The 27,492-nt window shown below is 38.1% G+C and overlaps 1 protein-coding gene across 1 annotated transcript in view; it reads left to right on the top strand.

The window, feature by feature from the left end:
- Nucleotides 1–27,492, top strand: part of MMS22L (MMS22 like, DNA repair protein) — a 95,963-nt gene that overhangs the window by 42,882 nt on the left and 25,589 nt on the right. Inside the window, exon 14 of the mRNA XM_059835600.1 lies at nt 25,229–25,419. Within this exon, the coding sequence (XP_059691583.1) occupies nt 25,229–25,419 (191 nt within the window). The remainder of the gene's footprint in view (nt 1–25,228; nt 25,420–27,492) is intronic.

The following is a 27,492-nucleotide window of genomic DNA, read 5'->3' on the forward strand; positions in this document are numbered from 1 at the left end:
AAGAAGGGAGCTAGCTCCCAACTCCTTCGCGGTGCAGAGCTGCTGCTGTCAGAGTCAATGCTGCCTCCTACTGACAGTCTGCGCAGAAGGATGGGGAAAGCAGATGGATAATCGGCTCCTGAAGATGTTCTCAGGCTCTCTAGCATACCAAAGTGCACTCTGTGCCTCTGCCCATCTATTCCAGTACGCTTCCGGTCTCTTCTCTTAGCAGAGAACCGCACACCTGATGGATAAAATAGCGAGTGTACATTTTGGGACAAGAGCAAGCCACTGTCGTCTTCAAGAATGGTTAGACGAGCCATCGACATGCACTGAACTATACATGTTTTTATATCTCTCTCTCCCTCTCTCTCTCTCTCTCTCTCTCTCTCTGCTTCACACAAAATACTTCCTTTCGTACTCTTCTCTCCACTGCTAGCTCTTGTGAAAGGAGGTGATCTCTGGAGAGAAGAATTAATTTGTGCTTGCGTGTTTTAAAGAAGGTTGACCTTTAAAAAGGAAAAAAACCATCTGAACGAACTGGAAGGAGAATCCTTATGCTAACTGAACACATGAATATACTTATCTTAATGGAGGAAAACAAAAAGCAAGCAAAGCACCTGCCAGGTGCTGAACACAACACAGATTGTAGTAGTTCGTGCAGTTCTGGAAAATTCAGTTCAGTAGAACAAGTTTTTGGGTTTTGTTCCCCCCCACCTCCATCACTGGTGCTTTGGAAACTGAGTAATAGCTACAATGATGATAAATAGCCACTTGCTTCATTTGTTCCAAATTTGTTTCAGATTCTGTTACTGACAGCTGTAAACCACCAGCGTCAGCTTCTCTTACTTCTCACTTAGGCGACTACCTCATCAGCAAAAGCAATTCAATGCTTTTATGAAACCTGTGACTAAATGAAGAGAAGGGATGAATCTAAATACTTTCTGTGGTTTCTGTTTACTGTTTTCCATTTTTCTGTTTTCTGGGTATATACCATTTGATTCTTCTTCCCCTGGGATGCTTTTGCTCATCATGAAATTTCTCTGGGACACAATACAACTTCCAGTTTCTGGGTATTGTAACAAAAAAGGAAGAGAAAAGAAAACAGCAGCCTTACAACTACAAACAGTTTTACTGTAAAATGGTGTGAGTCTATGGGAATGAGAGAGAAAATTTTCATGAAGAATGTAATTAATGTGAGGCTTCAGTGTTATTTGTATCATCTTAGTGTTATCAGTGTTTAATGGTGTCACTTCAGATCACTGAAAATGAGGAACTGTTTAGCATGACTAGTTGTAGATGAAAATGAGTTACAGAGTTTGTCTGAGTTTGTATGTGGACAAAAATTATAGGGTCTTTCTCTATGTTCAAATGGAAAGAAGAAGCGGAATTTAAAATTACTTTGGTATTTTGGAAAAAAAAAAAAAGATCAGCAAGAGGAAATAGTGAAGGCCAAGTACTGAACTTAGGAAGGAGAAATGCTAATACAACATATGGAATGTTTGGCATGGCAGCTGTACTGTCAAAGTATGGGGAGGTACTATGCACCAGGAGGTGAGAGAAACCAAGGGGATCTCCACATCTGGGGTTGGTTAAAGCGAGGTAGCTACCATAACTATTACCCCATCTGTCTGCAAGCCCTTGCTTGTAGACTTTGCTGCCTGCTCAGCACAGATGGCTGCAAGGTCCAGGATTTTGTCCCTGCACTAGCACAGTTTCTGCCTGGTGCGGGGAGGAAAACCAAAACTGTTTGTGAATGGTAGTTCAAATCAATTCGCTAGTGTATCAAAAAAGTGAGTAGGGGGTGGGCGTGGTACTTAATGTTTTCACCTCTACTTACATGGATATTTATTTACATGAATTTATAAGACCACAGTGGCTGTAAGAAGGTTTGAAATTTGATTGAAATATGTCTATTGGCTAACTTTTAACAGTGACTTTCTGTCATGCACACAGTCTGTATGTTATTAGGAAGCAGGAGTTAATGTGAGTCTCCTTAAGAAAAAATAAATACATTTAAATATTGTTGTGGGGTGTGTTAATAAAACTTCTGCAGGTGAGAAGAGCTGCTTATTCTGTCTTTAGCTGTAGTTCTGGACATGTCAGTTTACAAAATACTTATAAATAAATTGAAAATTGGAGAGAGTCACAGAAGTGAATGATGAGAGTAGGAAGTTTGTAGAAGTTTAATGGAACTGATTTTAGCTAGGAAAGTTGAGAGGAGACATTCTAGAAGTGATCCAGTATCTAAAAGGAAGAAGACAAGTTGCAAAGACGACAAGTTATCTGTTTTTCTCCATGCCAGTGAAGAAGGAATTGGCTTAATTTGGGACAGAAATTTAGTGTGGTTACTTAGAGTAGGCTGCAAATGTCAACACTCTGGTGGACTGCAAGAGAGAGTTGTGGAAGCAAATTTTTTTTTTTTTTTTTACTTTTTAGACAAACTTTTGCCAGAGGATAGTCTTTGTAAGCTTACCAGACTGCTGAGATGAGCTCCCTAAATGACTCTCAAGATGGTACCCAGCCCTTCACTGATGTTTCTTTGATTTAATATTAAGGAACGCTCAATGCGGCTGGTGATTGATTAGTAAGGATGCTTCCTAAAGAGTATTCTGTGCTTTTCCTTACAGAAGAAAAACTCATTGAAATGAGAAGGTAAAGAAACCGTACCTGGAACTGTAATCTGCCATAAAATTTAACTTTGGAAATCTGCCATTCATTTTGATTTGTAGTATCCGCAGTCTTTTTAATTTCCACTTTCTATTAGGGTGGAAAAAGTTGAACCTGTTTAGTGGTTCTCTATTCTACTAGTTCTTGGAATTTCTGGGATGGGAGTGTGAGGGTGGCTCGTACTGTGTGCGCAGCAGTGACTTTGCTGAAGAGGGTGATCGGTTTTCGGTGGTTTTGTGTTCAAGTCTTGAAATCTTGCTAGAAAACTACTTTGGAAATGCTTTTTTGGACATTTTCTAAAGAAAGCTAATTGATACAGGGCATGTACTTGTGCGTTGTCATGTTTTATTTGGCTTGGAGCAAGTCCAAGTGCCATTAATTGCCAATGCCTAAATGTTCTAGCTTTCTTTCCAGTGGTACTAAACCAGGGACAGTGAAAAAGTGCCTACTGTGAAATGAGCCTGAGATAGTATTCCACCCTATCCTCCCTAAAAACAAACATACTCTGCAACGTGTATATGGTGCATCATCTCATGTTCTTGTGGGGGTCCCTTCCTGACGTTATTGGGAGGAGCAAGTAGAGAAAGGTAAAAGCAGTTTGCAGTTTACATAGTTCTCTGATAAGCTGACAGTACTGTCTATTCTCTCCTCTTTTTCACAACCAGAAGGCCCTGTTTATCTCTAATCGGGGTTAATTAAAGCCTTAGGGCAATGCTGAGACCCTGCCAATGGCTGGAAGGTACAGACATAATGAGGGCTGCAGCCCCTCACTGTAGGTAACCCTGGGCTTGTCGCAGGCTCTGATAATGCAGCTGTGCTAATTCTTTCTGAAAATAACATGAGTGAACTCTTTTTTGTCAAATAGTTCTGTTCATTTATTAATTTCTGGCTGTTATCAAAGAGTGGCATGAAGTCTCCGGCTTAATGTGTGTGCTTGCAAATGCATGTTAAGAAACGGAAACCTTGTGGTTCTCTATATGGTAATGCAGGGACTACACAGGCAGCCACGGCAGCCATTATGCACGCAGCAGGAGCCTTCGCTGCAGCCAGGGACGTGTGTCATCTTTTATTGAGGGGCAGGAGAAGGGAGGAACAGGCAAGTACATATGTGCCTGCCAGGACAATGAGGTTTTCTTTTACTGCTTTTTGCAGTCTTGTTTTCCTTATAAAAAGTCAATTGTGAGGATAAAAGCAAGTATTTTTATTGGCATTCTTTGTTTTCCTGGACAGGAATCTATTGATTAGCTATTGGCGATGTACATTTGAAAATACTTCAGTAAGCGTTCCAGGTATCTGGCTAAAATTTTTAAAGCTGCTGAAGATTTCCTCCCAGGGAATTCCTCTGATTCACACCACACTTATGTATTCGAGGGTATTCTACAACAGCTTGATTTGGGGAGGAAATGCTGTGTCTGGACGTGTTCAGTGTGTTACGTTTATGTGGAGTTTTGTACTAGATGCAAAGATGACATCAGAAAGTAAAGCACTGTGATCATCTGTTAAATTATAATTAACTATAGCACAGCCATGATTATCCAGATGTCATAGGGAGAGTGAATATATTCAGGCAATCAAGGGATTTTACAGTGTAATTATTAGACATTGGGGAGACGTGACCCTGTTTAGGGTAACAGGGAGCTATGGTTAATTGATGTTAGGATAATCAAACTTTTACTGTTTTATTATTCTGGGACCCTAGGCTTTGCAAGAAAACGTGTGCATGTGCTTAGAAAAAAGAAACCCCAAACCTATGAAAACATAAGCCTAGAAGTGAATCTTGATGTTATGCTTGCGTTGCCTTACTGTACTGAATTACTGTTACGATTATAAGTGTTGAGAAATCATTTATATTGTCTGTAAATCATCCCCATTTTACATCATAGTGAAAAATCAATACATCTTGATTCTTGAGTATTTTGTAAAGTTACCTATTTTCCTAAGACATCAAAAATGACTAGTTTTTTTCCAAGTCAAACTCAAAAATTGAAGGTGTTTTTTCCTGCAGCCAAGAAATCTTTGTTGTTTTCTTTCTCGAAAGAAAACCTTTGATATGTGTACAGTCTGAGCATTACGACAGAAAATACAGTTGATGCAATTCCCCTTGAGCTTCATTGTCTTCTCCAAGTTTAGAACATGAGAACATAAAACAGAATTTCATTTCATTAGAGTTCATTATGAAAGGGTTTCCACTGCACTGCTGCGATACTGAACCTCTGGAATTTCTAATAGCTCAACCTGCCCTCTGGAAGATTTGAAGATTAAGTGTAGCATTGCTATTGTCTCTTACTAAAAGTTTTTCTCTTGCTCTTTTTTTCCTTCTCTCTTTTTTCTCCCCCTCTTCCTTGAAACAGAGTAATTTCTGAAAACTCTTCAGCAATCCTATCTCCATGTAAATTAATACTGTAAATTGTGCTGCTAGTGAGGGTGGAGGGAGTAGCAAGAGTGGGTGGGGGGAGAGAAGAATTAAAATCATTCCAATAAATGGTTTAATTTATGCCTCAGCAGTTAAGCATGCTCCTGGTTAACAGAAATACCCTTCAGCTACACAGGATTTGGGAGGGTTGGAGGGCACTCATTTGCACATAAATAGCCATTAACTGATAAATTCCCAGAGGTCTCCTGTTGCATGCTAGTGGTTCTGACCTACTTAGCTAGCTTAAATTTGTTTTACAGAATTATTATAATTCCATCCTTGGTACTTAAACTTTGTGATTAATGCATGCCTCACAATACAATTAAAGTATAATTACACAGTTTTACAGTTTGCTATCATGGTGTTATTATTATTACAAAGAGCTGGATTTTGCAAATATTAGAAGAATTAGGGTTCTGATACCCATCACTTTGCTGTTATTAAGTGATTATGTTAAATGGGACCCCTTTATGTCTGAAGAATGAAGTGGAGAGAGGGGAATCATTAACTAACACATCAGATGGTTTCTAAGTGATTGAGGAAGAGATGTGTGGTGGGATTTTTTACACATCTGTAGATGATAGGTGCAAATACCTTTTGTTCATTTTTGCCAGCTGCCTATGACATGCTGTAGCACATCTGTGCTTTAGTGCTTAAAAAAAGTTTCATGCTAAACATGTCATCTCTGTAATCTGTTGAAAATCATTTGCATGTGTTAAACATCTGATTTTATTATACTTCATTGAAGCGGTAATAAAATACAGGGACAGGTTTTTTTTGTACCCTTATTAAAAACATTAATAGCCAGATACAGAGGTCCAATAGATCTGTGTAGTGTGGGTTAGGATGTGCGTGCAAAGATGATACAGATCTTTCTCTTGTGCTCTGTAAACTCGGAGCAGTTCTCTATGAGGGATACTCTGTCTTTTCAGTTTGTGTGCATGAATGTATTGTATATTTATACTGGCTGCAAATAACAGTAAGTCACAAACACTGCTATTTTTACCTTAATTGTAAGGGTTACCTAGCCTCCCCTGTTTTTCTGGCCAAACTTAGTTCTGTGGCTACTGTTCATTCTTCAAGGAGTGATCCAAGAATCACTAATGGTACTTGTACGTGACCCAAAAATCGCTGCTATACTGCATAATTCTTCTTACATCTTTTTTTTTTTTTTGACCAATGCAACTGCACCAGAAAACGTAGGTCTTTACATTAACAATTTATACAGTTAGCAAATCAAAGGATTGAAAAATATTTTTAATAGTATTTCCCTATTCCAATGTAAGTTACAAATCTAATTTTACTTTCTTTATCTGTGAATATGTGTTTTATCTCAGGCTTCACTGGTGGGAAATGGAGTGGTTGACACATTTTCGGAATTACACTTTCTGTTCTTCTGAAGCTCTTAAGGTTACACTATAAAATGTTTTACCTATAATTGCACAGTGGAAACTCCAAATGTGTACAGAAATTGAATGTTGCACCCTCAAGTCTTACTTGATCCAGTGCCTTGGATTTCATTTTTGCTTAGTTTAAGAAGACCTGTTGCTTTTGAGGTTTTCTGGTTTTTTTTAAGTTGTGCTATTCATTTCTTTAACAATGAAAATATTTCTTCTTTTTAATTCCAGAGAACACAAAGAGTAAAAGGCAAATAGAAATCTTTTTCTTAGAATGACTCCTTTCACATCTGTAATTTTAGTCTGTATTTATGCTACTACAATGATATAATCTCTGCTTTCGCTATTATCATTTGCTGTCATTGAGCTCAGAAAACATTGGTCATTATTACTGATGCATGGAAGCATGCGACCAGGTAGCCAGTAATTATGCTTGGAAGAATTTACTGTATTCCAGTGCTTCCTACTTGAATATTCGTGAATTGGTTTTATTTCCAGTCTTTAAAAAAATACTGCATTGAGGTGATTTAAATCATTTTCATGTGGCATAGCAAAAATGCAAAGGCACATTACCAGAAAGAAATGGTCAGCAGTAAGAGCTGCTTTGCAAAGTTGGCTTGCAACAACTACCACACTATGTGGAGAAAACAGTTATCCTGTAATAATAAGACTAATGAATTCAGAAATCCATTGATTGAACTGGCTCTGGGTAGATTATGTGCAGGCTTGCTTCAAGGAGAGGAATTTATGAAATGTTTGCCGCATCCAGCAAGCACTGCTGCTATAATACAGCTGCCTCCTCAGTGGTTTGCTTTGATCCCGTGGAATGAAAGGACAGGAGGATCAGCTCAGGTCTAAATGAGATTACAGCTGGTTCGGCAGCTTATCTGGTCTAATGCCAACTAGTGTGGCTTTGCACGTCCTAAGGGGTTTACAACAGAAACTGTTTATTGAGTATCATCGGTTTACTCAACACAAGCAGACTAATCCTTCCCAGCCTCAGCATGTTGTAGGATTGTGCATGAGCCAAACCAAAAGCTGGTGTAGCCAGGGCCTCCAGAGCCCTTTGTCTCGCTTCATATTGATTTTTTTTACCTGTGTTAAAGACAGTAAAAAATAAAACCAATAACCAGCCCTATTGTGAGCAAAAGGTTAATCTGACCTAAAATCTTACAAAAGCATCTTTTAACCCTAGAAGGGATGGCAGCCTTTCTCTGACTTTTCACTCGAGGGATTTTCTAGTTTAAGATTTTGAAGAGAAAAATTGGAAAAACGGCTTAAACATTTAACTCTGTGTGTCCTGCAAGGTCTCTGAATTCTTTCAGCAGCTGCACAGAAAAATTTAAACAGTTACTTCTGACGTTTTTAACATTGTGTCATCTATCTGTGGTAGGTGATGCTGTGCAGCAGGGGCATGACATGCTGAATGTCGGCAGAGTGGTAGGAGCTCGTAGGTGTCCCAAGGCTCATGCTGTTTTTTCACTGTAGTAGTTTTTATGTGAAAACATCAGAAAATGCCTTTATCAGCTGCTTTCTCAAAAAAAAAAAATAAAAAAAATTATGAACTAGGAGAGTGGAATGCATCTTAAGGAATTCAAAAAAGTACCAAACATGCCCATAGAAGCAGAAAGTTTTAAAAAATTCTGTGCTGCAAGTTTTTAAACAACATCCCTTTCTGTTTTGATATGAAATACAATGCAATATTAGATATAATAATATTTTATTGAGCATGTTTGCTGTCTGAGGTGAGTCTTTTTTGGAAGATGTTGCAGTGTGTGTCGGATTATTATAAATCAAATGTTCTTTATAGTATAGAGAAAGAATAGATTAAACTCTAGGAAGCCTTGCAGAGTAGTAGCAATACATCTGCACTGGAAAGAAACACAGTAAGTTATTAAATCTGCATTGTTGGAATTATGTAGGAATTGATTAGATACCTGTATTTGTATACTGTGCATATTATTGGGAGTAATTAAATGAGTTCTGTTGTGACGCAGGGAAGAGAATTTGGTGACACACCTATCTGTCATTGACTGCATGTGGCAGACTTAAACTAGGAACTGTTTTGAAGACTGTTGAATAGTATCTAAAAGAAAAGACAGCAGTAACTTGAGGAATTATGAATGGCTGTTTTCTGTTTACTTCATCTAATTGGAATGCATCTGTATTCTAAGCTATATGTAAGCAAAGAGGATACCATAGAGGCATGATGACCATTGTGTGGGGAAATTGCTAAAAATTATGTTTAAGATAAACACGAACTTTACTAATACTTAAGCCTAATGGACAAGATGTGTACAAATTTAAAATGTAGCATTTATCCAACCACTTGTATTTTATCAAATCTGGTCTTAAAGCAATAGGTTACTCTCATGTAGTATTACACTTTTAGCACATTTGGAAATAAAAGCTATTGTTGGTGATTGCTTAGTCTCTGTTCAATCCTCTGCCCAGTGCAAATCAAAGCATTTTGTCAGACTGTGAGAAGTTTCGCCTGGATAATGCTTCCCCCACACGCAGGTCACCAAATAAATTATGCGCACGGTTTTACAGCATAGCTGGTGCTGGAAGTTAAATGGATGCCCAGTGGCAGAACTCGTAAAACATTTTCCTGTTAACATGACCAAGCAGAATTGACATTGTTGATGGTAGCTTTGCTCTAATAAACTATCAGTTCTAATAGTGATTTTTACTGTGTTTCACAGGGGATGATGATAAAAGTTTAGCAAACCTACCGTTCTTCCTGGATGACAGAAAATTAGCTCTACTGTCTGTATTACCAAATATTGGGAACAATGTTAGTAGGGGATGTTTGGTACCCAAAGTAAGCTCCTTCAGTAAAAAAAAAGTATTACACGAACAGCATCCTTTAATACAACAGATACTCTGTAAAGAACAAAATTGATTTTTCAGGAAGGAAATAAAATACTTTGGTTTGGAATTTGGAAAGAAGTTACTTCATTATCTGGAATACAAGTTTGCTTGCCTTCCAAAATCTGTTTTCTTTCTTGGAGGGGAAGATTTTCCTAAACCATTTATGGTATATGACTCCCGGTAGGTTGCTAGAGAGTACCCATATGCGTATAGTTTTTGATTTTCTGCAAAGGCAGCTAGAGGAGCTGGAGTAAGAGAGTTTAATTTTAAAAAAGAAAAACTTTATTTGAACTATAGTTCCTCTCTCTGTTACAGTCTTATTTTAAATTAAGAGAAACACAGAAAACTTGAAGTATTTTCTCAGGCTTCCTACCTGAAAAATAAGAATGGCATGATGATAACAAAGTGTTACACTTGTAATGCTAAGACAGGTGTGTTACTGGAAATTATATTCAGAATGTCTGAAGAGATAACTGTGGGTAGTAGTACTTCCATTTTTTTTTGTTTCAGTATTTGGGGTTTCTTTTTTGATACTGTTCCTTTACCTCCCTTCAGGACTTTGTGTAGCTATCCTTAGAGTCCATTTCACATCTCCTGACCAGATCAGGAAATTTCAACTGAGATGACACCAACTCAGCATTTGAATTTCTACAGCCAGAATGGCTATTTTACCAATTTCTCTCTGTTGTCTTGGTACTTGAGTCAGGGTGAGAACATGGTCAATGAGAGAAACTGCATTTCTAACGCTGTGCTAGAGAAAAGAAAATATTTGAGAGATGTGGTGAAGTTGACCTCAGTGAATTTGTTTCCAGCAATTTGCCAAACTTTGATTTTTTTTCATAGTGTGTCTAAGAAGAATTTTAATGATATTTACATGGCCTTAAATTTACCATCAAATCTCTCAAATTGGAAGCTTTCCCAAAGTGATCTGTATGCTTTTGGTCTGTTTTAATGAAACACTGTAAGCTTAAATGGAGATCCACTTTAGTACAGTATGTGAGTGTCTGCTCCCCAGTGTGGGGAGTCCATCAGCACTGGGAGTCCATTAAACTACTGGGCTCCGAATTGTAAGAAATTGTCTGTTTAAGGTCAACCTGTTAAGCTTTAAATTTTTTTTTAGATATATTTACTGTGTGAAAAATTACTTTTTAAAAAGTGTAAACAATAGCTTACAGAAGCTATGAACCTGTCCTATTATTGTCCTTCTCTGTCAACTGGTGTTATCCTGATCTTGGAATCCCATGGAAGAGCTAAAGGCAGGATTTTGCAAATGATGGTACTTTAAAATGGGTTTTAGTACTGGCCACGTGATTGGCATTCCAGGCACACTGCATAGTTAGCATTTCTCGTGGAATTTTTTTGCAAACAAAAGACAGTAAGGAATTGGTAAAAAAGGCTTAGCTTGTAAAAATTCAGAAAATTCAGAAAATTTGTTGTATCGGAGTCTAGGTCATTGTGTAGCTATAGACAGCTACACTTCATTGCTTTCCTGGTGTTCTAGAAGAATGTGTTTCAAGTAAATTATGTTGTATAAGTAAGCACCACAAGAAAAACATTGAAATACTGATTGAAGTCCAGCAGAGGATCACCAGTATGACTAGGGATCTGGAGCACATGCCCTCTGAGGGGAAGCAGAGAAACCTGAGTTTGTTCATCCTTAGGAAAAGGTGGCTTGGGTGGGAGGTGGCAGCGGGGGAAGGCATTTTATTGTTTTGTACAACAGTTTAATGGTGGGTTTATAGATAAGATGGAATCAGACCCTTCACAGAGGTGTATAGTGGTAGGAAGCAATGGACTGAGATTGTGATAAAGGAAGTTTTTATTAAATGTAAGGATAAAATTTTCACAGGGTAGTCAAACATTGGAACAATTTGCTAAGTCAGTTTGTAAAATTTCCCTCCTTAGGGTTATTCAAGACTGGCCTTGCTTTGAGCAGGGGTTGGACTGGGTGACGTCTAGAGGTCCCTTCCAATTTAGATTGTTCTATGAACCTAGCTCTTAATAAAAACCACAAAACAAACAAAAAATGCCAACCTCCCTCTTAAAAAAACAAAACAAAACCACAAACAAAACCCAATCAAACAGAATTCCTATTTAACACACAAATTCTGCAAGACGACAAATTCTAGAAGTTTTGCTCTAACAGAAGAGTTCTCTGGAAGATACCCATTTGCAATCTGCAGTTTGTCTCTGTATTAGTAACATGACCAAAATCAGAAGCACTAGTTTTTTCACTTCAGTATTTTGTATACTTTGTTTCAATTTGTCAGATAAACTGACATTCTGGTTCTCACTATAAATTATATTCACATATGATTCATTTTATAATGACATGGAAGGTTTCCATATACTTTCATCAAGGTTTTGAGCCAGCAGTGTGCCCTTGTTGCAAAGGAGGCTGATGAAATATCTGAAGGAAGGATGCAAAGAGGACAGAGCTAGGCTCTTTTCAGTGGTACCCAGCGGCAGGACCAGAGGCAGTGGGCACAAAGGGAAACACAGGACATTTCTTCTGAACATCAGGAAGCACTTTTTCACTGTGAGGGTGACCGAGCCCCGGCACAGGTTGTCCAGGGAGATTGTGGATTGTGAAATATCTCCATCCTTGGAGATATTCAAAAGCTGTCTCGACATGGTCCTGGGCAACCGGCGCTATGTGTCCCTGCTTGAGCAGGGAGGTTGGACCAGATGACCTCCAGAGGTCCCTTCCAACCTCAACCATTCCGTGATTCTCTGATTTCTCATTTAGAATGGAGAACGTGGGTTTTGTACTCAACAGTATGTATTCAAGGCAGGATTGCTGCATATAATACCATGATATTGTCTGATGTTGTGGCATCTTTCTAGAACTTGGCAAGCAAAGAGCTCAGTCAGAAGGCCTTGACAGGGTTGAGTGGATCTTGCTTTTGAATATATTGAAGAAAGGTGGTCTTTAACAGTGAGCAGATGGTGCTAAGTCAGCTTGTTTGCTGTGACCCTCAAGCCTGGTTGTAATTCCATCCTGCTCTGATAGCAAGAAGGAAGAGCTGTCATAGGAAGGTTGTTAAAAATTACCTTGTGTAACAGCAGTGATTTGATATTTCCAGCTAAAAAACATAACAGCTAATACTGTCTGTTCCCTATATGACAGATATTAGCATTTATGTTCCTAATAGGCCATGAACTTGAATAAAGATAATCTGAAGTGATCTAGACTTCCTGTTCTTTCAAATATAAAATACTTTGGAAACCAAATCTAGTCTCATATTTAAAAAAAAAATAAATGAAACGATATCACTGTAATTTAAAGTCACAGAAATGTAATTAGATTTCTCAGTAGTTTTCTAACAAATCTTTTATATAACAGGTGACCCCTGTTTAAAACTAACAAATGAACAGAAACCTCAAAACCAAAAGGTGAAATGTCTTTCAGTCAGGGCTGATCAAAGAGCTCCCAATGACTCCTGCAAGACCCCCACCACCACCAACGGTGGATAAGTGTGTTTTGTATTATTGTTTTAAACTCTCATTATGTGAGGTGACATGCCTGCAGACCGTGCCCTCGTGACTGAATGGCTGCCTCTGATAAAGAACGTATTTCAGTCGTGTGGCGAACATATTTGACTCATATGGTGGGGAAGACTTGGCTTCTGTGGGTCAGGTTATGTGGCTCACAGCTCACTAGCAGCTCTGAGAGGACCCTTGCAAAACAGTGCAGTAGAGGCTGAGGCACATTTACTGTTCTGAAGTTTTGCATGTAGTACAGGAATTTATTGGGGAATTTTGTCTTACTTTGATCAAAACTAATTGTAATGTCAGTCTGTTACAAAGACTGCTATTGAAAATAAGGCTTTTAAGAATTGAAATGGAGCTATTTTAAGTTCTGTGAAATGACAATGATTTAGAATTAAGTTTGGTTTAGGTGAGTTTTTTGTATGTATGTGAACTAAAAAGTCGAAAACAACAGCTTAGGATAATAGTATCAATTTCAGATGTACCCTGCCTGGTTTTTTCCTTTATTTTTCTCTATTTGCTCTCTCAGAGGATTAAAAAATTCTGAATCTGACCTAAGCTGAAAGTCTGCTTACACAAACTAAATGTCTTTTTAAGTGTTTGCTTTTTCTGTGTTGTTTCCTGAAAGAACTGAGCACTGACTTACCTGTTCAAAGCAACAAGATGACCCCCAGTGCCTTGAACAGTGCAGAATCTAGCACAGAATGCTCGGCTGAGATCTGTGAACGGCTGAGCCTTGCTGCTGAAGTGAGTACCTGGACTGACTCTCCTGGCACTTGAGATTTTGGGACAGCAGAGGGTCACTTTGTGTGTGTGTGTTCCAGCTTATACTTTGCATTAAAGATGTGAAGGAAACTGCAATCTTAGCATATGCCTGTGTGGTACAGGGGAGAAGCTAACTTGGCCAAATACCAGTGAAACCTGGAGGTGTTCAAGGAACGTGTGGATGAGGCATTGTGGGACATGGTTTAGTGGGCACGGTGGTGTTTGTTGGTTGATGGTTGGACTCGATGATCTTACAGGTCTTTTCCAACCTTAGGGATTCTGTGATTCTGTGTGTGAAAGTACTGAAGGAAAATTGCAGTTGCTCTCAGATTAGCTGTCTGTTTTTCCCAAGGCTGTTCCACAAGCTGAAATGTGAACTACTTGCACTGAATTAACGGAGGTTATGTTGTCTTTGCTGCTCTTGCAACGTTATTTTAGTTAAATGTGGTTAGAAAGAGACAACAGCTCTCTGGCACAACTTTGCTAGGGTGGCTGAAGCGGATGTAATATTCCCTCCCAGCAGAGGGAGGGCTAGCTAAAGCAGACTAGAGCTTTGTTTCTTGCATTTAAATTATGGTCATAACAACTTGTCTTTTCGGTGATGTAGTTAAACCCTCTGAGAAGGGTTAAGGAGAAAGTGCTAACTAATATTCTGCAGCTCTGAATGTTTGGCTTTTCTGTACCTTTGTGTTTTAGGGTTGTGTGTCTGTTCTTGTTAATATCTTTACTTTGTCTTTGAGTATAGTAAGGATGTTGGGGATTTCTTGTTCTCCCTGTATATTTTAAAAGTATTACCAAGCACACACAACATGCTGTCACAGTGAACACAGGGTTCTCTATTACTGTGCTTAGCTATAGAGAGGATTATATTAAACTCGGTAACCTTGCTGAAGCCCCTTTGTACATTGCTGCTATATTGATAATCTTCACGATTCAACTGCAGTTGGAAACCTTTTATTCACAGCATTAACACTTTCCATCCCAGTGAAGATGAGAAACTTTGATGTCAGGAGATGAGCTCTTTGATGTGCAGATTTTTTTTTTATTAGTGTGGTCCTGCAGATGTTGCCTTGGACATTTCTTCACCTGGGCATATACAGGGAATACTCATCAAGCCTAACCATTCAAAAATTAATAAAACAAGTTATTGAAGAATGAATTAGTGGTTAACTAAGGGACTGTTATGCTCTTTGATCGCTTACAAAATAGTGAATGCTTTAGGAAAATAATTGCATTCTAAAAGAAATTCACAATAACATTTCAGAGTAATTAAGAAATACATTTCCTAGTGTTCCGCATCTAAAAATAAACACTATTACCTACTTATCAGTAGATTGAAGGAGCAATACAAGATGTGTTGACATTTTGTATTTGTGATGAATGCAGACCTATTAATGAACAGCTTTCCTCTAAAATGTAAAATTAAATGCATAGAAAAATAATTGGAACTTTTTGTCCCATCTTCAACTGTAGAATCACAATTTTGGTGACAGTGGCTTTGCCTCTCTTTAAAGTAAAGGGAATCCAGCCAGTAAAGAAGAATTTCAAGCTTGACTTCCTTTTTCTTTGTCCATGATCTTATTTTATGCTAGTTCTTTTCCAAATACTTGCTGTTTCTTGTAATTTAATAAGAAGTGTTTCAGATAGACTGCTGGCCCATTTCTCCATGTATTTAAGACCTTCATCAAGCAACTGGTGGAAAATTCTTCCAAGTGTTTATATGACAGCTTTCACTTGCATCTCACGATTATGGCATTTCTTTGGCCTGGATCATTGCAAGTCTCACTGCATCAACAATCGTCTGGGAGAGTCAGGAGGACAGGACAGGCTGATCATAACACGTTCCAGGTCTCTCTTCTGCCATATAGTGCATGGGGGAAAGGTCACTGCAGGAGGAATGTGATGAAAGAAGTGGTATAATAGAGGAGGGAGAGCCAGCTGTACTTGGAGGTCACTTCATTTCTGTTTTTTTTTTTCTTTCTGAGTTAAACTTTTCAGCAGTTGCTGTCTGTCCACTTTCGTATCTGAAGGATTTCCACATTTCTTCCTGCAACTCCATGAGTTTTAAAATAGACTTTTTGTATCCTCTCGTCTTTGCCAAGTCTGTTGGTGGTATCCTGGGAACTTTTACTGCTCTCCAGTAAAGGGCAGGCATGTTTCGGGCTAGTACTGCTTTGGCCTTTGCAACTTTTGCCTTCCAGTAGAAAAAAAGTAAAGGAGCATATGTGAATTACACCTAGATATTGAGTTGTCTTTGTCACTCCTATGTGCTATTTCCTTCTAAAAGTCCAGAAGATGAACTCCCGAAGAATGAATATATTTAAAGTTTCAAGGGATGGCCATGTTCAGAGATGCTGCAGCTTGACAAACTAGCATGTCTTACATGCTTGGTTTGTAAACTTTGAAGTGGATTAGGTCATGGTCGCTTTGGCCAATTTTAGTGATTCCTTGATTGGGAAAATGGATCAAGAGGTAACTTTGATTATATATCCTAACATAACATATTGTTGCTTCAATATTGCTGTGGAAAAGAAGACCATCTTAGAACCTGAGACTTTCAGTTCACTTTTTTCTGTGCTACATGCTGTTTGCAGTATTACATTTAAATATAAAGAATTTAGTGAAGAACATAGATCTACCAAATTCCTCTGTATTAGTTTCAGACAAACAGCAACATCTCTTGAATCTTATTTCTCTAATGAAGTAGCTGCCAAGCTATGTGTTACAGCATCTGTTGTTTTTTTTTAAAAAAAAAGTGTTTGGAATATAGACTTAAAATTTGAATAGTGTATGTTTTCCATTTTTGCCTATTGTGTGGTCAGTTGCAATGGTTATGTTTTGGGTTTTTTTCAACATAACCTTAAACTTGGAAAACTTTACAAAGACTGCTGGTTTTGATATACTTTTTATTTTCTGTCAAAATGTAATGTAATCAAATGCTTTTAATTGTGCAGTTGATAGTCGTTCTTGTAGAAGATACATAAAACAAACAAACAAAAAACCAAAACACAAATAGTAAAAAAATATAATTGCTTGTGAGAATATTAAAAAATCATAAGAGCTAGATTCCCTAGCTGTTGATAGTATAATTATTTAATTACTGACAGCTTGTATCCTCTGTACTAATGCACACTCCGGTAAGGTGAGAAAATATTGCTGCTGCTGTACTTACATTATACCATTTAAAAGGATCTGTCACATTTTCCCCACTCTTTCCTATGTTTTAGTGAATATCCCAAGTAATGTCTGAGAAATGAAAATTGGCTTCAGTCTTCAAATCACTAAAAGGAAAAAAAGTAGTTGTTTAAAGTGGTTAACTGTTCTTAAAATGTTTGCATCTTCAAAGAGATTTATGTAGTTTCCCAAATATGTTTAGTAATGAGTAAGGATCATTTAGTTTAAGGTATTTTCTGTTGATATTATTTGACTTGGGAAGGTGACCCTGAGCTAAATTGCAATGTGTGATTTGAATGCCCATGGGCTGCCCTTCATTGGTTTGACTGGGGGGAGATTATCTGGATTTCTAATATGCTTTAATTACCCTGCTTATATAAATTGTCACATTAGAAGCTTCTTACTGTTGAGCCTGTTCTGTCAGTGATCCACTAACAATAGGAATATACTAGGCTCTTCCACTGATATTTGAAGATTTATACTATCAATGAAAAAATTGGAATGGCTCTGTTTAAACCTACTGTATCTTCAATAGGAAAGAGTATGTGATCTGCTTCTACTCAGGCAGCGATTGATGTGTGGTACATTGAAAGGATCTGTGGCCTTTTTTATTTTGTTAATAGGCATTTTTTCAATTAAGGGTACATAATGCAAAATATGTTTTAGGATGTTTAGGGGCAATGTTTTCCTGATGTGCGTGTGGAAAAAACAGAAAACAGTATGGTTAGGATTTTTGGGTGGAGGAAGGTGGAGTATCTTTTAGCAATGATTAGCTAAGGTTTTACAGAAAAGCTGTCCTGACTGAAATGCTGTCCTAATGTCTGCGTGTGCCTCTTACAGCCTAAGCTAGATGCCCTGGTATTTTTATTTGTATCTCTCTATGTTTATATATGTGTATGTGTAGATACATTTAAGTCCTTTAAATTATGGTCTGAAGCACCTCCTAGAGTGTTACGACGATTTAGGCCTCTCTTGACCTTTTACTCCTGAGCATTAGGGCCATCTGCATGCCTGCCAGCTCCGTTCAGATTAGCTAGGAGGATACCAGAACTTGGAAGACTCCTGCTCTCAAATGGTGTAGGGGTCTTCCAAGATACAATTGTTTGATGGCCTACAGTAACAGGTCCAGCTGAGCAGCAACTTGTTTGGCACGTACAGCATGTGTGTCTTACAAAACAAACCACTCTTGCCCCCCATGTGGGACTTTGTCTACTGCTAGCTTACAGAAAATATGAAGTGAAGGATTGAATCCAGTGTGTGTCTGCTGGGTCCAGAGACATTTGATTCAGTGTCATGAAGAACAGAAATCTGTGTGCTTGGAACCGTTGTAGAGTCCCACTGCTGAAGATGCATACTTAAACATGTTTGTTTTGGGTCGGTTTTTGGTGGGTTTTTTTTCCTTTTGTTAAATGACAGGCAACAGGTAGTCTGAACAATTAAATATCTGTTACCGAGTGGTTAGGACGTAATACAGGGAGGTAGGAGTGCTATGGGCTCCATTCCTTGTTCTGGGATTTTGCATTTTTATCCAGTGACCAACTTAATGTAAAACTCTCAATCCAAGAGCAGAGTCTGATGCCAAAACCAGTCTATCAAAACTGGACCTAGGTGCCCTCCACCCTGAGGTTGTAACTTGCTGGTTGTTATATTAAAAAAAAAAGCGTATTCCAGGTTTTAAAATGAAGGTAGCTACTTCTACACTTTGTGCAGCCTGCTTTTCTTGGTGTGACTTAGTCATGATCAGCTTTCTGGGCCCCAGTAGACTGAGATTGTGGGTTAGATGCTCAGCTGAAGGCATTTGCGTAGCTGAATTGCAGGCAGGCAGGGGACTTCCCAGTCAAAAGCGGGTGCTCTGACTAAGTGAGCAGTTTGGGAATTAAGATTTGGGAGTCTGAAATCTGTTTGTGCCCTGCTTTTTAACCATTGCATCCTTTTATGCCTTTGGATCTCATCCAACATCTAAGATGTCACTTTGTGTATGCTTCACATTGTTGTGCCTGATGAAGGCAGGTTGTAACACTGACATGTATGATATTGTGCAAGTCTATGCTATGAAAACCTTAAGCACAAATGGATGAATTAAAGCATTTGATAAAAATCCTGGATGTTAGAGTTCTGAAAAGCATCCCTCTTCTCTTGTTGCCCTTCCCCACCTCGTCATACCAATCAGTGATGATCATACACATACATAACCAGGCATATTATTCGGACATCCTTTTTGCAGTAAACAAGCATGCAGTTTATTGTAGGTTATTGAAGCAAATTAAACAGAAGGAGGAACACTGAAACGTGATTTAATAAATACTGATCCGATGGGAACGTGTTAATGTTTGATAATATTGTATCATGATTTTTCCAGTTCTGTTTGTACAGTCTGCAGTACTGCTCTGTGGTGTTGGTGATGCTATCGTTGTGGCTTACACAGTGCTGACACTTTCGTTACAAACTGTGGGATTTTTTCCAAATGTTTCTTTTAATGGATGGGGAAATTATTTTCAGCCTTAAGTTTCTCATGTTGCTTATCTTTCTGAAATCTGTTTTTTAATTCCATCAATGTGGGTTAAACTTTGGTGCTCTTCCGGGTTTTGTGGGGGTTTTTTGAGTTATCAGAGAGTGAAAAGGCTGTTGCTCAAATATGAAGAAGCTTTATAGATACTTTGTACTTATATTGCAGGTATGGAAAACAACTTAAGTTGAGAAATTCTGATTCGAGGTGAGATTACTTCTTCTATCCAGTTGCTGCTGCAGTCAGACCAGTCTCAATATAGTGGGTGCTATATAAAGGGATATAAAAAAGAAATTGTGTCCCAAAGACCTTAGAAACAGATTTAAGAGGACTTTGTTGTTTGAATCAGACTTGGATAGAATTTGGTCACCTTCCTTCATGCATGTTTCACAGAAACAGCCTGAAAGTCTGCAGGTGACTCCATTTTAACCACTGAAGTTCCTTAAGTACCTAAACTTGTGTGCCAGAGACACTAAGGCTGTTTTCACAGGCCTTAGCTGTTTAGCATCCAGCTTAGGCACTCTGAGGCCATAAACTAGATGTTTTAGCACTTAAAATCCTTGTAAGCATGCTGTCAGTGCACATACTAAACACACTGATAACCAAGAGCTCAGTGCAGAGCTCTGCAACCTGGCCTACTTGCATTCAAAACTATGGACAAGAGAAAGAAGGTTCACCTTTTTATGCATTAGGTCAAGTGGTCACATCATTCACCAGTGATGAGGAAGCCAAAAGCCTTTACCATGAGATGCCTGAAACCCACATCTATGACTTTCCACCAATTTCTAAGCATGGTTAGTTTGGGCACTTTCTTCTTGGAGGAGCTGGGCCATTGTGGAACCACTGTGCAGCTAGTGTGCCACCTCTGTGGATCCAGATCCATTTCATTTTCATGAATCTGCATGTATAAGAGAGGTAGGATCATACAGTTTGTTACTTGCACCTTGGCACAGCTCCATGATACCGCATGAAAGCAGACTTGAACCCAGATGCAACCATTTTGTCCTTGCCTTTGTGAATGCCAGTATTATAGTCCGTACTTAAACCAGCTTTTCTTTTTTGAATGTTTTGAAAAATTCTGTATAAAGGTAATTAACTCACTCTAAAAATGTGTTCTCCTTCACACCATGTATTATATTTTATGATCGTATAACAGGTTATAACTTAAGAAATGTGCATGTATTTAGTGTGAGCTGCATATTTGAAGCGCAGACATAAAAATAAGTAAATGCTTGTGAACAAATTACTAAGTAGAAGTTGAAAGTGAAGTTTGTCAGCATGGGAGTTGGTATCCGTATGGATCAATGAAATAAGTGCTATAGTTGCAATTTTCTGTAACTATCACGTAACTAAATGGTGTAATAGTCAACTAGTTGAATACCCATACTGGATTATTTTCAAAGACATATGGAGGGCACACAAGGATCTTTTTCAGCTTAATCTTGGATAGGACTAGTTACTGGAAATGTGTGTGGCTTCTGCCGAAACCTCGCTTCCAGTTCTGGGCACCATAAGAAGCAACAATTCTGGTGGAATGAAAGGAATAAATTAATAGAAGTATTAAAGAAGTATTGAGGTTTTATGGCATTTGAAGAAAGGGAAACTGGATGACTAATTTTGAGCTAAATTCTGAAATGCTGCTTGGTAAATACTGTTTAGTCACTGAAGCTGAGTGAACTGCTCTCTAGCAGAGATCTCGGAGTTTTGCACCTGTAGCAGTAGGACAAATTTTTAGTGTGTCACTGCAGTGAGATTCATACAACCGCAGAAAATATGACTGGATAGATTTCTGCAGGAAAGTCCAATGTTTTGCCATACAATAGGGCTATATAATTTCTTTGTATTGGCAAATAAGAGGGGAAGGGAAGCCGAAACACCTTTCCATATGAAATGAAGTAGTGTCAACATTGGCACTTTTATTTTGGATTTTATTTTAATGCCATCTTTATTGTGTAACTGGTTGCTAATCTCTTCAGCAGAAACAAATATGCTTTTCATTGTATTAATGTGGCTTTTGATTTTTGGGAGACCTTAAGATGATAACTTTATTGTTGTGCACATTTCCGAGTAGCTGACATCACCTCTGTGTCTGGGGTTTGTTTGAGAGAACGTAAAGCTCTTCTCTCTTCACTGAAATCAAAACTTTCAATTTATTGTTCCCTGCATCAGCTAATCTCCATATGCCTTCGGTTCTTTATGCTGAAATCTTCATAGCTACCCCACAGCTGAAGAAGCCTCAGCTTCCCCCAACCACTTCTGTTGCTGTTACTACCTCTACGGCAACATTAGAGTAGGACCAAGGCGCAGTGCATTTGCTGCCAAAATATCAAAATGAAGAATTGTGTTGATAATCTTAGTGTTGCAAAAAGAGGGAGAATGTTTGGAAGGGAAATCTCCAAGTATTATTCAAGTCCATTGATCTGCAGAGAGCACCAAAGCCCCTATTACCTGTGTTTGAATCCAAGTGCGATGATTCTTTATTTCATTTTACTTGGCCTGACTTTTCCTTGAATGAACTGATGTTAGTAGTTGAATTCTAAGCATCAAAGCCATTTATCATTTTAGAAACACTCATGTATCTCTATCCAATCTCCCTAGATTTATCCGAGGGTGTTGGTCCTGCAGGTGTTGTTTTTTAATTGTTTGTTTGTTTCAACATCAAGAGGTCATTCAGGTCCTTTAAAAAGACTTTCCTGAGCCTAATCTTGGCCGTACTGGGCAGCTGAGTTCTTGGGTACTATGGCTGGCCTGGCGTGGTCTAGGAGCAGAGGAGCTGGAATTGCCATCTGTGAAGAAACGAGTGCCTGTACTTATAGTCTGGGGGGCCCTGAGGGTGGTAGCATGTGTCCCTGGCAATGCTGATAGGAGGAGAGAGGTCTCCTCTCATGTTGGGGGTTCTGAACCCTTGTAGATAAAATTAAATGACATGATATTAAGTCTGGATGCCAATATGCAGCCAGTGCAGATTATGGACTGGTAGTGACTTGAGTTTCCATTATAAAAGTGAGTTTCCATTATACAGGCAGGCTTCTGCGTTTTATGTGTTTTACTTTTCCAGCTTGACCTAAAGTTTCAATCCATTTTAGTAATCCAGGCTTGCAAAGGCATGGTTTATGTTTGCAAAAGCATGGTTCATGATTACAATATCTGCTTCCAGATAAATGGCTGCAGTTCGTTACCCAGGTGTAGGATGTAGAAAATAATCTCGCATACTACTGCTGTACCTATACATCCAGCACAATCCGCATTCAGGTAGCACAAACATTCCCTTCTTTTATAAACCCAGGGTTTATTTGATCTGATGGCAAAAATGAAAAAACGCACCTCTTTTTCCAGAAGTAGGAAATCCACAATTTAAAACAAGTAAAAAACACACCAAGTTATTACCATTGTAATGAGGCAACCGGTGGTTCCAGAGCTCTTAACACAATGGAAAACTACATGTTTCAGAAATGGAGTGATGTTTGATGGTATGCTTGTCTAGTGTTAGAAAAATGTAAAAACCTGAATAAAAAGTAAAATTGTATTTATCCCTATTTTTATGGAATTAAAAAATTTGCTTGTTGGTAGAAGTAGCTGGCTACATCAGCCGCAGCACATATTGATGCCCCATTGATTCTAATCATTTACCTTATTGCAAGCATTTGTGTAGTTTACTATGAATAAACATAAATACTGATTTGTACCTGTTGCCCTTCCACTGACACAGAGATATATTACCTTACTTTGGAAGTCTGTACACCCTTCTACTTTGCATAGATGGCTATAGGAGATGCAAGGCACCCTTCTTTGGAGAGGCAATTTAGAGGAGAGAAAAAGGTCTTTGTGCAGTTTTACAGTGTAGTCTGGGTGTAAGTAGGGCAGAATTTGGTCCCAAAAGTTTTATTCTCTGCACTATGAGGCATCGTGCTTTCCTTTCTTAACAAAATAAACCAAAAAAAGCCCTTTATGTTTTTATTGTTGAACTTTTTTGTTGTAATGGGCAAAAATATATTTTTAACTTGCTTCTTTATCCCTGCTTTTACTTTTTCATTGTTTGTCCTCTAGACCTCACTATTTCTGCACCCTTTTCTTTGTCTTTTTTTAATAAGGAATACTCCCAAAGAAGTATTGCTTGACTTTTTATTCTAATCTCGCTTCTATTTCAATTCATGTTTACTTGGAGAATATGCCTTGTAAATAGGAATACCAACTGACATACTGAATATGATCCTCAGTTTCTAAGCACTGATTGTTTTCACAGTATCCTTAAAGGGTAAGCTGTCTTACTATCCAAATATCATGGCTGGGAAACTGAGGCTAACAAAGGCTGTATGATTTACGTGAAGCCACAGAGGGAATAAATGTTGGGTTTAGAATTCCTGGCTTCTGTTCCCGTGTTTGGACTCGCACTGCCTCTCAAAGAAATACTTGATTTCTCCTAATATTACGTACCCTTCCATGTCTGTTAAACGTAGCCATTCGAAAAGTAGCTGGTACTCAATTCTCTCTCTGTCTGTCCTATTGAAACTAATAGATGCCTGCAGGGAGGCATAAGGTATCGTTACCTTTGACAGCCAGTATGTTTTATGTTTTAAATTATGTGTTAGGCAGAATTTTTGGATACTAATTTGATATAATGAGATGCGCTTCTAATATCAACCCTAGTACGGGAAGGCCTTGCAGCCAGCCTACTCTTTATTTAAAATTATTCCATTTCAGATGTCCTAATGAGTGCTGTGAGTTGTGTAATTCTTTCATAATTTTCCCACATTCCCAGAAGGGAACTAGGGGCTGGAGTTTTTTCTATTTTTGTTTTGGTTTATTTCAAATTAGAGTGAGCACAGAATAAAGATCTAGGGGAAGAGTTTTGTGAAACACTTGCTGTTGTAAGCATGGCAATTAAGAAAAAAAATACTATAGTCTACAAATGTTAGTGTTAAGGCAAGTCTCGATGCCTCCGCTGTTTGCCATTATCTTATAAATATCTTGGCTCTGACTTTACAGTGCTGTTTATAGAATTTAATAAAGCAAATGTAATAATGCTGCTTGTGCTTTAATGCACAATCTCAATTGAGTTGACCAGAAGATAAATAGGAACAGGAATGATAGTGCGTTCCTACAGATTGTTTTTAATAAGCGTGTTATTTAGTTGATCAGCCCGGTGTGGTAATGCCTCCTATCCTGCTCTACCAGACAAATTTATTAATGCTTCCTCCCCCCCCATTTCTCTGAGAACATTGATTCCCTGCAGACATATCTCTGTTAAAACCTCTAGAAAGTCGCAACTTCCAAATTAGATTAAGTAGCAGGAATGGTACTAGAAGAATCAAAGAAAATTGAGTGCGTTATTGAATTCATGCCACATTGTCTCAGGAAGAGACGGGAGTTATGTGTGGTGGTAACTTTTGTCCTTACTGTACTAACAAAGCTGTGGGCATTGCTGTCAAACCTAATTGTCTGCGGCGCATCAGGATAAAATGAATCTTTTCTCTTATCAAAACTCGTACCTAGTGAGTTTTTACAAATGATAAATAGGTTTCAGAAGGAAGCTTTACAATTGATCAAAATCATTTGCCATTATTTGCTGTACACAACTCTATCCTGAAAAACCTACTGACAAAAATGGTAAAAAAGCATCTGGCTTTGGATTGTAAGCAGACTTGCTTGTCATGCTAGCAGTTGCAAAATGCAGATATTCATTTTAAAGCTGCCTATTTCTCATTTTGATCTGACATATTAAAAAGCATATAATTAATGGTTGACATTAGTAATTAACATTAACTTTATGGTGCTTAATATGCCATCATTCATCCATCAAGTAACGGGTATGCATAATGTCTTTGCATAAAGGTTTTAATTGTACAAAATGATCCTTCAGTTCTCAGGCTCTACGGTTTAAAGTAGTTGTAAATGCATTTTTAAAAGATGTGAATTTTTCATTTATTGAACGTAAACATTGGTTTTGTTTCTCCCCAGGAGTGTGCACAAACGTGTAAGCCAGGGACTTCGGCTAGGGAACACGGCCCCAGACGCACAGCTTCCATTAGTGGCTAAAGAGCACCACCTTGCTGTCGCCAGTGCTCTCTGGAGAAATTTCTTTCCCTATTTGAAGAGCCAGAGGATGTCACAGATGCCACCTTCCCCACAGGTTGCTGATACAGCTGCAGGTTAGCATTGACCCTCCCTGCGACCACTGGATTTGGTGCTATTTTCTGGGTGACAGACTTTCAAGGATTTTGTATTTTGGGATATTTCTACTTCCACCTAGTAACTTAAATATGCATAAATGCAAAAAGTAGCTTCTATGCTAAATATTTTGACAGGAAGAACTATTGTAGTGTTGAATTACTTGATAAGAATACAAAGAGATTGAGAACTCCAAAGGGGTTTGAAGCTATACAGGCCTGACTTCTTTTTCCATGCTAGTCACAGATTGTAATCAACCTTGCAAATATTAGTGAGAATAACTTCTTTCACTATCTCTAGAATTTACATCTTTTGCAGAAGTGTATTATAAGTTTGTGTTGAACTATTCTTTTCATTATGCTTGCGATTAAAACTAAATTTTTTTAAAATAATATTTTACATTTGAGGACAATTTTTAAAAGGTTGATTACATGACTGTTGTTTTTTGCTGAACATTTATGGTCACGGTCATAAAACTATTTCATAATTCGTTTTAATTATTTACCTTGCTTTACACTGAAGGGTTTTAATCTTGAAGTACAACATTCCATACATATATGAAATCCACATGCAACAAGTCAGCATGGTGGTGTTATAGAAAGAATTCCCAGTTTGATGTTTAACATCAGTAGTTAGCATTGTATTCTGTAGTTACAACGAAATCTTGTATCTATTTAACTAAAATTTAGAGAAGTGAAATGTAAAATATTTTTTTTCCCCATCATGATATGAATTAGATAAAGCTACAAGCTTGGAAGTACTGAGTTAGCAATAGAAAAGTTAAAAGACCCTTCATTTGAAGCAGCTCTGCGGGAGTTAGTAGGTAACGTTAATGAAGGAGGCAGCGTGCAACGGTAGTGGTCTCATACTTCTGAAGCATGTATGGGAAACAGCAATAGAAATCAAAGGAAGAGGTTGTTAATGTCAAAACTTTCATTCATTTCCTACAGTGTCATATCTTCTTATTTTATATTAACACAGTGCAATAGCAAGAAGAACAACCTGTTATAAACTCTGCTTAGAAGCAGGGAAGTGCAGCTGTGACCTGCTGTATAGAGATGTGTTAGGCAGTACTACAGAGGAAAGCAAACCCTTCCCACGCTGTATAAGCTTTTTGCCTTAGAGGTTGTAGCCCAGAGGAGAGAGCAGCTGTCACAGCTCTCCTGCTCCCCCTGCCAGGCAAATAGCCTGGGACTCTCATTATCGTTTCTGTCTCCCATTTCTCCCCCACCCGTGTTATGGCTGATGCTGCAGAAACAATGTGATAATCTGAAAGAAGGCCAGCACAAATTGCTTCCTCACCTAAGGCAGAGTGGGGTCTCTGTATGACCTTCTTTTTTATTCTGAGGCACATAAGGAAATGTGAAGTCCTTCATAGCTTAAGGTAGTCTGTCCCTATACCATTAAAATAGCTTCATTGTTGTTTCTGAAAACTAGCCTTTTCTGTTTAATTCAAAGTCAGTTTCTCAATGCATGCAGTTTTATAAATCATTATTTTAATAAGTTAATACTACATTTATATTTAACTTGAATTGGAGAATTTGGGAACTAGTGAGCCCCTTTACTTCATTGCCCTTCAAAGCCAGTTTTCCTGACTCATTTGATGCCTCTCATTTCCTATAACCTAATAACTGCTCAGCATTTCAGATTACATTTTTTTTTCCCTGAGTTTAAATGCATTTGTCATTTGCAGCATAAAGAATGTGCTATATTTTTTATTCTGGTAGTGTTAGATATAGATTCCACAGTGTACCTAACAGAAACAGCAAAAGGTTATGCTTCATTAACAAAAACTCTGTGCAAACTACTGTCCCAGTTTCTAGATCTGCAGCTGTTACATCAACATCCTTTTTTTCAAGAATAAGCTTGTCCATTAGTGCTTTATTTACACAGTAACTTCTGATACATGAAAGTCTATTCTAAAAATAGAAATGTACCAGCTTTTACTGAGTGAATTCTTTCCAGATACAATTCCTCACTGGAAGAAGTATGTAAAAACAACAAAGCAGATAAATAAAACTCAACCCTGTAAAGCACAGTAATACTTAATGTGT

Source organism: Gavia stellata, chromosome 2 (genome assembly GCF_030936135.1).
Source record: "Gavia stellata isolate bGavSte3 chromosome 2, bGavSte3.hap2, whole genome shotgun sequence".
In the NCBI taxonomy this organism is placed as follows: Eukaryota; Metazoa; Chordata; class Aves; order Gaviiformes; family Gaviidae; genus Gavia; species Gavia stellata.